General features: G+C 40.2%; 1 protein-coding gene across 2 annotated transcripts in view; it reads left to right on the plus strand.

The window, feature by feature from the left end:
• The window catches only part of Etnk1 (ethanolamine kinase 1), a 69,650-nt gene that overhangs the window by 20,123 nt on the left and 35,213 nt on the right, over positions 1-14,314 (plus strand). For both annotated transcript variants that reach the window (XM_021190078.2, XM_021190079.2), the window contains exons 4-6: positions 1,236-1,378; positions 10,463-10,546; positions 12,283-12,443. In XM_021190078.2, coding sequence (XP_021045737.1) covers positions 1,236-1,378; positions 10,463-10,546; positions 12,283-12,443 — 388 coding nt within the window. The remainder of the gene's footprint in view (positions 1-1,235; positions 1,379-10,462; positions 10,547-12,282; positions 12,444-14,314) is intronic.

Consider the following 14,314-nt stretch of genomic DNA (forward strand, 5'->3'; position numbering starts at 1 on the left):
CCTGCCTCTGCCTCCCAAGTGCTGGGATTAAAGGCGTGCACCACCACGCCCAGCTCTAAATCTTGAATGTTGCTATTCGTAGTATAAACGTGGAACATTTTATTAGGTTTCTATATAAAATGTGTTAAGGCTTTTACTTTGTGCAGGAATTCTGTTTCCAGAACAACAGAAGCAAGCATTATTTAGAAGTGTGGACAGTGTGCTTACCCACATGTATGCACACACACCCAGAATCTCTTAAGCCCGTGCACACACACAGAAAGAATATTGTAAGTGGACTGGGAAGCAGCAGACTGTGGGTTACCAGTTCATGTCCCTGTCATGTCCCCTTGGCAAGTGCTCAGCTCCATTGTGTCATCTTTGTAAAGGGACTACTGTAGGTTATTAGTTGGGTTTGGAGGTGGTCTCCCCATGTAGATCGTTTGTGTGGAGGGTAAAGGGTACTTTGATAGACTTTGGATGAAGAACCAAGACGCCAGGCCGCTCTTTGGGAAGGAGTGAATAGCGGTCTGTGCCTGGAGGGCATGTGGCTATCTGGAGGAGGTCGCCCGTTCTGTGCCATTTTATTTTCTATTAAATTTCATGCAAATAGATAACCTACATCCATATTTTCGGGTTCCTCCTTTTCCCCAGGCACCCTTCTATTAACCTTTGTGCTTAAAATCTATGTTAATAATGTGTGTGTGTGTGTGTGTGTGTGTGTGTGTGTTTTAAAGAAACTATCTCCTCAGTTGCACTGAGGCAAGCCATAGCTTTGTTCTTGAGATGAAGTAGGTAATTTGAGTGTGTCATCTCCATCTTAGATGGTGCTCTAGGGTTTTCTGAAGACAACTCATTTTCACCTTTCCTTGCTTAAAATAAATATTTTCAGTCTGTAACTTTAATAATATACTTTAACCTGTTAGAGAATTCTTTGGGACTCAGTCCCCTTGCCTGTATAAAGTGGCAGTTAGCGTCAGGTGTTCAGAGTGGTACACCACAGCTGCTAACTCCTTACTCTGCCCTCCTCGGTTTGGAGGTATCAGTTTTTAGTTTCTTCTCTACAGTTTAACTGTCTTATGTTTAAGTTGATTATAAAGGTTTTCTTTATCCAGGTTTTGGAACACTGATTTTATTGTTGAATTCAGGAATATGTGCTTATTCAATAGAAGGCATTTGAGGTAGAACTTAACTTTAAATTTGAAAGAAGTGTCAATCAGATGAATAAGGTCTAACTCTTCTTTTAAAATGGAAAGGTTCCTAAGTGAGGTCCCAAGCCCTCAGCTTCTTCAGGAGGAGATGACTTGGATGAAAGAGATTCTCTCAAGCCTGGGCTCACCTGTGGTACTTTGCCATAATGACCTGTTGTGTAAGAATATAATCTACAACGAGAAACAAGGTAGGTATTTGACCTTAGCAGTAAGGAATTTAACTGACTGCTCATATGTTCTCTTAATGGTCCCTCGTCTTTGTATCAGTAAACAAGGAGTAAAACATACACAAAGACTTTTGCTTGAGGATATAAAAATCATGGTAATTGCTATTAGGAATATACATATATATATATATATATATATATATATATACACACACACACACACATATACACATAAATATATATGGATAAAATACCTTTAAATTGTTAAAAGTAGTTGGTTCTTGACTTTTTAAGTGTACAATGATAATTGTGTATGTATGTGTGTATATATATATATATGCATATATATATAAATATACACATAAATATATTTTTAAAAGCTGTTTGGCTACTTGTGATTTTGAAAGCATGTCTACTGTAATGGGGAGTGTGGGAAATCAACAGATTTGCTACTGCACTGCTGGATCTGTGGGAGCCTCTCAGTGCTTAACAGCATTTAATATTGCCAGGTTTTCTAATTCCTGTGTATGTGCTGATACTCTAGGGAGAGACTCAGATGTAGAATACTGTCTTTGTTCATAGTTATAGAAAATGAAGTAATAATAAAATAGCTTTGGTAAATAGACTTAAAATATGCTGAGATGACAGTTGATAGTCTGGTGTAACTATGTGACTGCTCACATCTTGATGCTCGGTGTTCATGTGTAAGAGTCAGTGGTGCATTGTTGGGTCATTGGGTAAAGTGCTTTGAGGTTTGGTTGCTGAACAGTAAACACCTTCAAATATTAAATTGAAATATGAAAGTACCATTTTGTGTTAAAAATTAATAATTGAGAAGTACTTGAAACTGGAGCCACTGCTTTCCAGAGAAGGCCCATTTTGAAAGTAGTTATTTTGTGAAGACCATATTTTAAATTTAAAAAAAAATGTGTTTTTATGTATGCACTAAAACCAAAAAATTATTATTGTTGTAGTCATAAATGTATTAAATTTCCTATTAGTGACTTTATATCCAAAATTGAGAATGTTCTATTAATTGTTAATAATTATTGCTAATTTTAATCTGAAACCCAACTAAAGAGGCACTGTCAAGGATGGTGTGGCCTTAAGCTATATTTTCAAAGACATTGATTTTTCATATTTGATATTTTAATGTGGATGAGAGATTCTTTAAAAAAAACAAACACTGACTAAAGGCTGTGTTTTGAATTGTTTTAATTTTTGTGTGGAATCTCTTCCTTTAACTTTAGGTATACCTTAGAGCAGGAAGTCTTTGACAGTGTTCTTTAAGGCGTTACTGTCCACAGATGATACATGGTTGTTACAGTACAAGAGTGGTGACCAAATCTCAATGCCATAGGAGACAGAAGCATTAGCTGTGCCTAACAGGTCTGCTAGTGTTAAGTTCAGTGCAAGACCTAATAACACATTTGTGTGATGGAGTTTCACGTAAGGGACTTCATCTTACATTGAAGTGGACACTCAGCTTTATCTTTAACTGCACGTTAAAGGGAATTTGTTACTTCCTTTGGAATATAGGTTTAATTGTCATTTATATTTATATTTTTATTTTTTGCATATTCATTTCATAGAACAAACTTGTTTATAAAACTAAAAATAAGGGACCAAAAAAATCAGATTACTTTGTCATAGGTACTTTTCATTAAACATTTGTCAGTCTCAGCTCTTGATGATTTACATATAAAGTGCTTGTATATCAAAGAGAACAGTTAGGTTTTAATTTGGTGTTAGAGGTCCAAATCCCTCTCCATGTCTCTCTGCCCCTTTCCTTCCAGTAAGAGCTCATGTTATGTCGCTTGCTCCTTGTCTTGGTGTGGGCATGAGTGGTAGGAAGGAAAGACTCTGTTATGTTTTCTCCTTATCATTCAGTCGTTTTATGTTTACTAGAAAGGCTAATTGGATCTTGGATTTCTATGTTAATAGTTGATTCATAAGCTCTAAGACACTGTAGTTAGAGTGTAAAATCTAAAATTCAAGAACACCTGACCTGGCACTTTGGTGTGATTTGAGGTGAGGAGCTCGTAGCTATGAGATAATGAAAGCGTGTGACCTCTTTGAGTCTGTAGTTAAAGTAGATGATAACCACATTTCAGTCCGACAGATCGGTCAGCTTAGTGCACTTGGTCAGGAGCATTGCTGTGACACTCCAGAGGCCAGCCAGGTGTGTGTAGGTACATCTTGTATCCCAGCACATAGGAGGCAGAGGCCAGCAGATCTAGTCTACTTAGTTCCAGGACAGCTAGAGCTACATACTGAGATGCCATCTCGAGTGGGGGCTGAGGAAACCACAAAAGAGGGCTGGAGAGCTGGCTCAGCCCATACAGGTGAGGCTCTTAACAGTAGCAGCAGCAAAGGCAAATGGGCTGCACCTGTTTTAGCCGGCTCTTCCTTTACTGTAGCATGTGAAAGCTGAGCTTTTTTGAAGGGAGGTGAACTTAGAATAATGGATTAAAATTTGCATTTTATTTGCATACATTTGATCTGTTATCTTAAAGTCATCCTTGTGACCTCCCTATTTTCTGCTTCTCTTATGAGATCTAAGTAGATAAAAATAATGGATGAAGTGAGTGGGCTGGTCCTGATATCATCAAGCTATCTTTGTTCTTTTAATTTCTCAGAAGTGTACATTTGAAGCTCACTTAATACATTGGTGCAGTATCCTCTTGCAGTGACTGCATACATTTTTAAAGTAATGTGATGAACTGGCTTTGGCATTAATATACATACATAGTTTGCCAGCCATTATTATGCTGTTAATAGTATACATTTTATAAAATGCTGTCAGGATCCGGGGAGAGGTGATGTGCACCTTTAATCCTGTTAATAGAATACATTTTATAAAATGCTGTCAGTATCCGGGGAGAGGTGATGTGCACCTTTAATCCTAGTACTTGGGAGGCAGAGGCACATGGATCTCAGTGTGTTCCAGGACAGCCAGAGCTACTAGGAGGAACAAATAAAACAAACAAACAAAANAAAAACCCAAAGCAACAACAAAAGAATTCTTAGCCTATGATCTATTCCTGACTGTATGAAGGGTCCAGCTAACCTCAAAGTTGTCTCTACTTTTGTTAGAAGGTTCTTTGCTTTGACAATGACTTAAGTCATTGACTTAAGTCAATGACTTACCCCATCCCAATTTCTTCCTAAGAGCCCATGTATACGTCTTACTAATGTAAGACTTCCGTGGGGAGCCCTCCCCACTTTAGTCTCGAGAAGGTGACGCCCAAAAACCACGAATAAACCATCTTGATGTAAAAACACGAGGTAGTTTAATGGCTGAGCTCCAGGCTGATGCGTACCTCAGGCAGGAGGTAGAGGCACCAACCACGTGGCCTGAAAGCTAGGGGTTTTTATAGGGGGAGGGGCTAGCAAGAATTGGCGCGGTTACCCGTGATTGGCTCATTTAAATGTACACATTTGCAGGATGGTACATGCAAAGGCAGGAATGCTAGGAGACCTGAGGGGTGGGTCAGCGGAACATTTGGTTCAGTCCTAGGAATGTTCCAACAATGGCCTGCCTGGGCGTGCCCAGGCTTGTCTCACTGTGCTCTCTGCCTCAGGCTTCCAAGCTTACAAACATTTCTCTGGACATAAGTAGCATGAATCCCAGGCCTTACATTTCATTTTAAATTTCATTTCCCTTCACTATAACTTTAAATTTAAGGGATGTTAATCATTGTCCATTTTCTATTCAGTAAAACACAAGAAGTTGATTGGTTGGCATTTAGGTAAAACAAAAGGAGTAGAAAAAATGAAGGCCTTTTATTTATTGGAGTGGCTTTAGTTTTGTACACTGTGGGTAGGAAAGTCAGTACTACTCTGAGCCCTCTGATTGGCTCTAAACAAGATCCATTCTACCCTTACTAACGCAAAGCTTGTTATTTTAGTGATGTAGAAGATTTTTTCCATGGATTTTATTTTAACATTTAATACAAATCTGACTTATTAGGAGGTTTATAGAAGTTTCTTTCTTTTTTTTTTTTTAAATTTCTTTTTTTTTTTAAATTTTTTAATTTTTTTTTTTTTTTTTTTTTTTTTTTTTCTCGAGACAGGGTTTCTCTGTATAGTCCTGGCTGTCCTGGAATTCACTCTGTAGACCAGGCTGGCCTTGAACTCAAAAATTCACCTGCCTCTGCCTCCCAAGTGAGATTTCTTAGTCCCTTCTTGCTTGGCTAAGACAGATCTGGCCTCAGTGAAGCTGTCCTTGTGGTACTGCAGATGTAGCTCAGTTTGTAACTGCTGACCTACTATAGGCAAAGCCTCGGGTGCCATCCTCAGCGTTGGGTAAATGGATGTGCCAGAACTGTGATCCCAGTACTTGGAAGGTAGAAACAAAGAGGACAGGAAATTCAAGGTCATCCTTGGATAGGTTTTAGGCTCCCCTCCCCCAGTCCCAATTAAAGAAATAACAGAAACAGAATCTTTCCTTTGAAACATTACTGATGAAACAAGTAGAAATAGGTATATAATCATATAAACAGTTTGCTTATAAAAATCAGTATATTCATACACATATATACCATTTGCTTACCTGCTTGGAGTACCACCATACCTTTAAAATAAAAGCCATGCTTATAGAGTATTGAGTTTAAATATCTACAAATACAGATATAGACCTAAGTCTTTCTAACCATGTACCTGGTACCTAGAGTCTACGACTGACGACTGACAAGTTTGCTCTACCCCACCTCACCTGCTCATTCATCATTCTGTCTGCTTTCTTACTTTCTCTTCACTGAGTTGCAGACCTGCGTGGCTTCCATCCCCAAGTTCTTTACAGCGTAGTGTGTTTAGAGCTCAGTGTGCACTGAAGTGTACTGTGCCAGTCTTAGCATAGCAAGCTGGGAGTGGTGATGTGGAATAGCATTGCAGCCTTTGGGAAACCAAGGTGTAGGATATCTGTTGCCTGAGAAGTTCAAGGTAACCCAGGCAACATAGTGGAAACCTGCCTTTAAAAACTAGTTTTAAGCATGCTACTTGGTGAATTTGACAGGTGTCTGTGCCCCTATAAGCTGAACGCCCTTAAGTACAGAACATTTCTACCATCCTGGAGAGAGCTTCATGTTCTTGTGAAGAGTAATACTAGTCCTGAATTGATTTGTTCTAGACTACTGTGTGTGAGACTAAAGAATCCCGAGACAGTCAGCGTCAAGCAGGACTTTAGCCAGACGCAGTGATTCATGTCTGTAATCCTAGCTCGTAGGAGACAGGCATGAAAATTGAGTTAGAAACCTGTGCTGTCTATGTAGTTATTAAGGAGCACTGACTAAGATTGCTGGATGTTTGTTTTCAGTATTTTTATTGCCTGACAGTTTCTGGTATACAGCGGTCCTTCCTTCTCCAGTATTATCTTGTTCTTTCCTGATTCCTGCTGAGCCCTTTCTTCCCAGCATCCCTCTCTCCTCTTTCTGTGTGTGCCTGTGTGTGGGCCACTGGCTTTCATGAGTTGTTTGCATGAGCCTTTTCAGACCCATGCAAATGGCCCGCTGTATTTCAGTCATACATGGATGAGAATGTTAAATGCCATGTTTCCCCTTTTTAGAAATGCTCGCTTGCAGCCCTTCCTCTCATGTTACTGTGCTTGTGTTCTGTGTAATAGATCCTCTGTTTCTCTTCTAGTATTTGACTACTTCCCATGTGCCTGGAGGGATCTTCTGTCCCTCCCCAGGCTTGGGGTCACATAGCCATTGCCAGTCCCTGCTCTTACATTGAGAGTGATGTATGCTGGCCCGGGCTGGAGATGGGTATTTCCTCGCTCACATCCTCTTGTCATGCTCTGTGTAGGACAGGCAGCGTTTTCTGCAGAATTCCTGTGAGTTTTCCTCATGGCTGTTTCTCCATGTCTTTAAGAGCTGAGCAGGTTGAAGGGCTGGGCTGGAAAGGGTCTGGCTCTCAAATAGGTGACTTTACTTTTCATTTTTAATAAGATAAGGTCAAGACATGTGTCTTGTTATAATTATATAGCTTTTTAAAATTTGTTTTGGCTTTAAAGTGCTTTAATAAATGGAAGACTAGTTTTCTTGTATTGAGATTTGACCAGTTTAACTGGATTTTTCCTACAGTGGTGAAGGGCTTCAAACAGTAGTAAAAATCAAAAATATTTTTGAAAATTCAAATTCATCCATTATTTGCTTTGTGTTGTGTGTCACTGGTGCAATTATTTAAGGATAATAAAAATCAATACTAGCCTTTAAGCTAATCATTTTTTTTAAAGGTTAAGGATGCCCTGAGAATCTGGATGATCTAGAAGCCCCTCCTTGGGAAGTGAGTGTGCACATAAGATTCTAGGGTGTATTTTCATTATCTGTTCACCTTTGAGACCTCAAGGAGAAATTCTTGTCTGAAGGAATTATTTATTAAGAGTAATGGACATTATTAATACTGGGAAATATTAAAAACAAAAAAATTAAACTCACTGGAAAAAGAAATAGCATGTTCTGTTGCTACGAGAATATTTCCTAATGCTGTAATTTGATTTTTCTGGCACCCTAAAGATCATAAGGCCTCTTTAAGTTTACATTGTTGCAGAATCTTAAATTTAAGGTTGAGTTCCACTTTGTAATAACTTGAAAAAGAACAGTTGATGCAGATTTACAGACTTTCTTTCCTTTAGAGCTTTGTGTCTTGTACAATGTGAGTTTGCCAAATTTTCTTCATCTGCTACAGATTAGGCATGCCATTGCTGCTGCCATGTGGCGGCGCCCCGTGCTTCTTAAACGCACTGACTGGAGCTTTGTCGCCTCACTTGTTCACATGCACGGAGCCTGGTAACAGCCCCATCTGTACTTTGTTAGCTTCATTTTCTTACCTTTAGATTTCATTAGAAACTCAGCATAGCATTTAAACATAAAGGCCAGTGTTAATGAGTTAACGCTACTACGAAAGTCACTGCTAAAGCTTTTCATGTTGAAACAGATTTTAACTTTTCTTAAAATGATTTATGTTTTAATTAAATTATGTGTATAAGCGGGACTGTTTTTTTACCTGCTATTTTAACTGTATTTGCCAAATTCTAAATATACTTTTGAAAATGGAAGCTTTTATTTATGTGGCAAAAGTAAGCTTCAGGACTGGGCTGTGTATTTTTATTGGCACTTAACTATTAAAATGAGCTCTACAAGAAGTTGTGCTTAAAGAGCCAAAGTCATCAACAGCTGCACGTAAAAGTCACCTGTTAGGTGTTCGGTTGGTTCAATTATGGACCATGGTAAATGTTGTTTTCTGTTCTTTGAAGGCTCGTGGAGGGTTAACTATGTTCTGGATCATTCTATTTAGTTTTGCTTGTCGACAGTTTCCTAAAGAATACCCATAGTATTCTTTTTTAAGAAATAACATTTTTCTCTTCAGAAATGCTCATTGTAAAGAAGTTTTAAGAGAGAGAGAGAGAGAGAGAGAGAGAGAGAGAGAGAGAAGTTAAAAGGAAAGTCACTAGTTTACCACTGCAATAAATGATCTGAACATTTTGTTTTGGTTTATTTCAATTCACCTTTGCCCTATATTCTCTTTTCTTAGATATATTTTAATAAATTGCAACACAGTATATTAGCTGATTCAGTATCCATTTTGTAATGTTATCTTTTAGACTCCTGATTTTGAAAGCTGTTGAGCGCTTTGTCTCAGTCAAGGGCTTGTCTGAAGCTTGTCACTGCCAACCTTGTCCAAATGCCCTTGTTGTTGCTCCCTGAAATCCTCCAGTGATGGGTGCTTGTCAAGCAGCCCTGGGCTTGCAGCAGCCACAGGGATTGCAGTGATTTATTCTTAGTAACATTTAAGGACCCTTACCATTCACGGTAACAAGGTGTGTCCAGTTTTGCCAACTGGAATATACTTTGATCATTGCTACTTTTCTCATTACAGTGTTTAGGGTTAGCCCCAGGCCTGGTGCCTAGTAGGCCTGCTAGGCCACATCCCAGCCTGGGCTGCTCCCAGCCCCTGGCTTGCTGTCCTTACACGGTTTTAGAATGGAATCCAGTTGCTCTCTAAAGAGCTTTACATTTACCACAGCAGCTCCTGGTCATAAGTTCTTGTCTTTCTTGGTGGATTAACTATAACTATGCTCATATACTTCTGGATTAAATATCCAGATCTCTATGAAGACACTGCTTTCTTTGAGAAATGCCCCTGTATCTGCAGCACACGGCTTACAGGACGGGGTGACCACATTGTTGTTACACAGTCTCTCAGCCTGACCATCTTGGGATGGACTCTCGCAGCCATGGCCACTCTGTGTTCACTGCAGCTGGAGTTCCATGGGGCACACACGTCCTTGGTGTGCACAGTGACATACATTAGTTTTTAAAAAATCAGTATCACTTATATATTTGGATATAATCCCACGATAATAAGCCCTTAAAAATTAAAAATTTCTAAGTAATAGTAATCACTTGTAAAAGGTGGACAGAATTGTCTTTACACACATACATACACACACAGACACACAGACACAGAGAGAGTGAAAGAGAGACAGACAGAGACACACGTACATTTGAATGAAATTTTAATTTAACTCATGTAATGCCCTTAAGACGTGGAAAACTCAGCTGTGAGGTTAAACCATACAAATTTAGGACTTTGATAGCAACTCATTTCTTAACACTGGTGACAGCATCAAATTGGTCACCATGTTTACTGTCAGAACCACAGAATTCAGGGTTTCAGAGTTTGTTTCCTATGTTAGATAAGCTTGCTAGTGTGCAGTTTGTCATAGGTGATGTCTTGTTAAGATAGGCTGTTAACAATTTTCAGTTATTTCTAATTAAATATGAGTTTTTAAGTTACTGATGCCCCCATGTGGTGAAAACATATTTTTCTTCTGTTAGAACTTGGAAATGACTATATTTTCATTTTAATAAAAGTGGATAATCATGTTTTTGAAATGCTGTTGATCAAGGGACATAATTTGAATTTTGTAAAGCTCATTGCCATAAAATTCACAGCCTCACCCTGTGTTGTCTCAGAAGTGCATGTAACCAAGCACACCCATTGAGACAGAGTATGAGAGAGACTGAGTTACAGATAGCATAGGGCTTTTCTGATCACGTATGTGATTTCTTATTTGCTTTGTTTCTGTGTCTCACATAGGTGACGTACAGTTCATTGATTATGAGTATTCTGGATACAACTACCTGGCATATGATATTGGAAATCATTTCAATGAATTTGCAGGTAAGACCCATGCTTCACTGTTGCGGTCATCTGCCATCACTGACATTCTAGAGCCGTTCCAGGCATGAGTCCCTGGGCAGGAGCTGCACATGCCGCCCACCACTTGATCCTCTGGCTTTGTTTACTTGTTCCTGGAGAAGAGAGCCTTCCTCTTATTGCCATCAGAAAATATTGCACTAGAGGGGGAGAATCTTGGAGAATTATGGCGCGTGACCTGGGTTTTGATCCCGTCCAGGCCTTCGCTCCGTGTGCCCATCACATGTATCTTGGCTTCCATCTCCAGGACAACAAAGTCAAATGGTTCTTGAAATGCTTTTTATCAAGACACTTTTTTTATGGTTTTGTTTTGATTGCTACAGATGTCATCTTAATGCTACATCCCCCCCTTCTGTCCCATGTGCACATCCAAATACTACCTAACATTCAGGTGTTAATTCAGCTTTTTCTTCACAGAAGTTCAAAGATCACATTATAGCTTCCTCCTTCATAGCAAGAACAGCATGCGTGTCATGAAGGCTGAATAGCCTACACAAACTCATTGCTGCCTGTGAGTTAAAGGCAGTTTAAATTTGAATGTTATTAAAAAGCTGAGCATTTTTATCTCTTGAATTTCATTTTACAATTACTTCTAAAACCTGAGATTTTTAAAAATGTAAGTGGAATATATAATTAACACCATATTTAGGATTTTCCTAAAAGTAAAGATCAGAAAATAATTTGGGTGTTTTATTCCTAGTGAGGATATTGCATCATTGAACTTAGATTTGTAGCAGATTCCTGTCTTTTTATATTTATATAATTTTGATCTAGGCTAATGAAATTGGTGGAAGTTTTGTTTCTAGTTACGTAGTTCTATCAAATTTACCACACATATATGATATATGTACACCATAGCCCATGAGTGTGCTGCACATGTTCTCATGTGCTCTTCAGTAGGCAGGAATGACTCTGTGTAGAATAAGAGTTCACTCTTTTGTGTCATCCACAATGGTCTTAGACCTTCTGTGGGAAAAACTGAATTAACACCTGGATGTTGGAATACAAGGGGAAAAGGGAGCATTAAGATGAGATTGCTGTCTGTAAGATAGAAATCTCTGGAAGGAGAAGCAAAAGCTATAACATGAAAGAGCCAGGTTTAGAATATTTATGAAGAACCCCAAGTGCCAGGCAAGAGTAGCAGAAACATTTAAGGTTGGTCATCAGACTGTGGTCATGGCCCACCTCTCTTCTTTATTCTCTTCTTCATCACCCCTTCCTTTGGAAAAGACAGAAGTAGAAAATGGCAAAGTTAGGGTATATGGGCATACAAATTGGACATGGTGCTTGTTTTCCTTTGCGGGATGGGGAGGGCACAAGGGTTGGGGTGGACCTAGGAGGACTGGACATTGGAAGTGTTGTGGTGCACTGTGTGAAACTGCCAAATAATCAATAAAAATATGCTTACCCTGTGTGTTATCAAAAGCTGTGAGGACGTGGTGCTTCTGGCTCTGCTCTCCCTTTACTACTTAAAAATATTCAGAGGCACTTACTCCGATGTAGCCTGGGCCTTCTGCTGAGGACTGCTCAGTGGAAGCAGTGACATCATCAGCTTCCTAAGATGAGCAGCAGCTCTGTGCCTCACTTAGAGGTATGCTAGGGATCAGGGTGCGGGCGTTGCAGCAGGGGTGAGAGGCTGCATGGCTTCTCCGTTGGAAACCTGGTTGCAGTACATTTCTCAGTCGCCTGTTTCTCCTCAGGTGTCAGCGATGTAGACTATAGTCTCTATCCAGATCGAGAGCTCCAGGGCCAGTGGCTGCGCTCTTACCTTGAAGCTTACAAGGAGTATAAGGGCTTTGGCAGTGATGTCACTGAAAAGGAAGTAGAGACACTCTTCATTCAAGTCAATCAGTTTGCATTGGTAAGTTTAAATAAAGTCAACGAAACATTCTGAGTGTAGCCTACTAGATGTTCATCACATAAACCAATTTTTAGTTTGTAAATATTGTTGAAAATAGTGAAAAATGTGGTGGCTTACAGTTTGCCTCATTAATTTCCTTGTTTTAAGGACACAATTGGTTATTGTTTTACCCACTTATATATCTTCTTACCTGAGTTTACTCAGAAAGTATTTAGTTACCTTCCGAGAATGTTGTCGCTCATCAGCACAGCTTAGAGCTGGCGTGGTAAGACATTACTGAGGATAGGCCAGTTCTTTCAGTTACTTCATAAATTTCAAATATGGTTTTATGACATTGGCTTTGGGAGCATTGGCCGTCTTTTCAAATAGCCCGCAGTGATGGCCCACAACTAGACTGTTGGTGCTCTTAGGTTCAGGCACTGATTCTGCAGAGACCCCGGCAGCACAGCGCACGTGAGTGGCTGCGTAGATGTGACAGCTGCTGTCTGATATTGCATGGTCGAGCTGCTGGGCACAGTACTCACTTCCAGAGAGAGGTGGACTTAAACAGGCTTCATGCAGCGCTCACATGGCTCACATGCTGTGGATTCTCGGATTGTATCTGAACACAGTCCATTAGCCAGACGTTTGCGGCATATACCTGTGCTCTTCTAGCGGAGGAATATTGGAGGTCAAGTTCTTCAGAATGCTTGTAATTTAGAATGACAGGGTGATTTTTTTTTTTTTAAGTTAACACCCATCTTTACAATTTTTAGCAAAGTAAAATTAGGAATAAAATGTGATGTAAGGGGAAAACTTCATGGTGGTACAGGCTTACAGTACCAGCTCTTGGGAAGCAGACACAGAACTAGATCTTAACACCAGCCTGGCCACACAGCAAGGAAAACCAGCCTGGACTATCTGAGACCTTATTTCAAAAAACTAAACCAGTGTATTGGACCCATGTGCCATCTAGCCTTGTCCAGGCCTCTGGTGTTAGGGTTGCAGGTGTACTTGGCTATGCTGGCTCTCTCAGACAGTCACAAATGTCACTTTTATGAGGACAGCAGAGATGGCTCAGCAAGCAAACTGACTTGTAAGCATGAGGACCTGTGTTTAGCTCCCCAGCATCTACGTAAAAGTGGGCATGACACAGACCTGTCGTTCCAGTTCTAGGGAGATGGGTGGACAGATGAATCTGAGTGGCCTTCTGACCAGCCAGCCAGTCCAGTTGGTCAGTTAGCTCCTGTCTCAAGAAATGGCTCAGCAGGTAAAGTGCTAGCTGTGGAAACATTAGGCCCAGAGTTTGGATCCCCAGCACCCAGTGTGAAGAGCTGGCTAGGTGTGATAGCCCTCCTCTGAGTTCAGTGCAGGGATCCCAGCACAGCCTGGCTAGCTAGGCTAGCTCAGCTGAGTCAAGAGAGACCCCGCCTCAGTGAATAAGATGGAGAGAGAACAAGGAAGATGCCCTTTCATACTCATGCACCTCGGATACATATCCCTACATACAAGCACTCACATAGACACATGCAGAAATATAGGGTGGAAAGTGATAGTGTTTCCATGTGCACACAGGTGCATTCTGCTGCACGTCATATATGCACTCTGATAGAAAAAGATAAAGGGCGTCAAACTAAGCAGTGGGGTGTGTGTGTGTGCGTGTGCGTGTGCGTGTGCGTGTGTGTGTGTGTGTGTGTGCGCGCGCGCGTGTATGTGTGTGTATGTATCACATGGTGCATGTGTGGGATTCAGAGAACAATTTGGAGGTGTGAGTGTTCTCACCACCATGTGAGGATCAGGCATTGAACCTGCGTCCTTAGGCTTCATGGCAAAACCTTTATTCACTGAGCCATCTTACTGGCTGAAGAACTGTTTTATTAATTTTTTTTTTT

This window comes from Mus pahari, chromosome 2, assembly GCF_900095145.1.
Source record: "Mus pahari chromosome 2, PAHARI_EIJ_v1.1, whole genome shotgun sequence".
Lineage (NCBI taxonomy): Eukaryota > Metazoa > Chordata > Mammalia > Rodentia > Muridae > Mus > Mus pahari.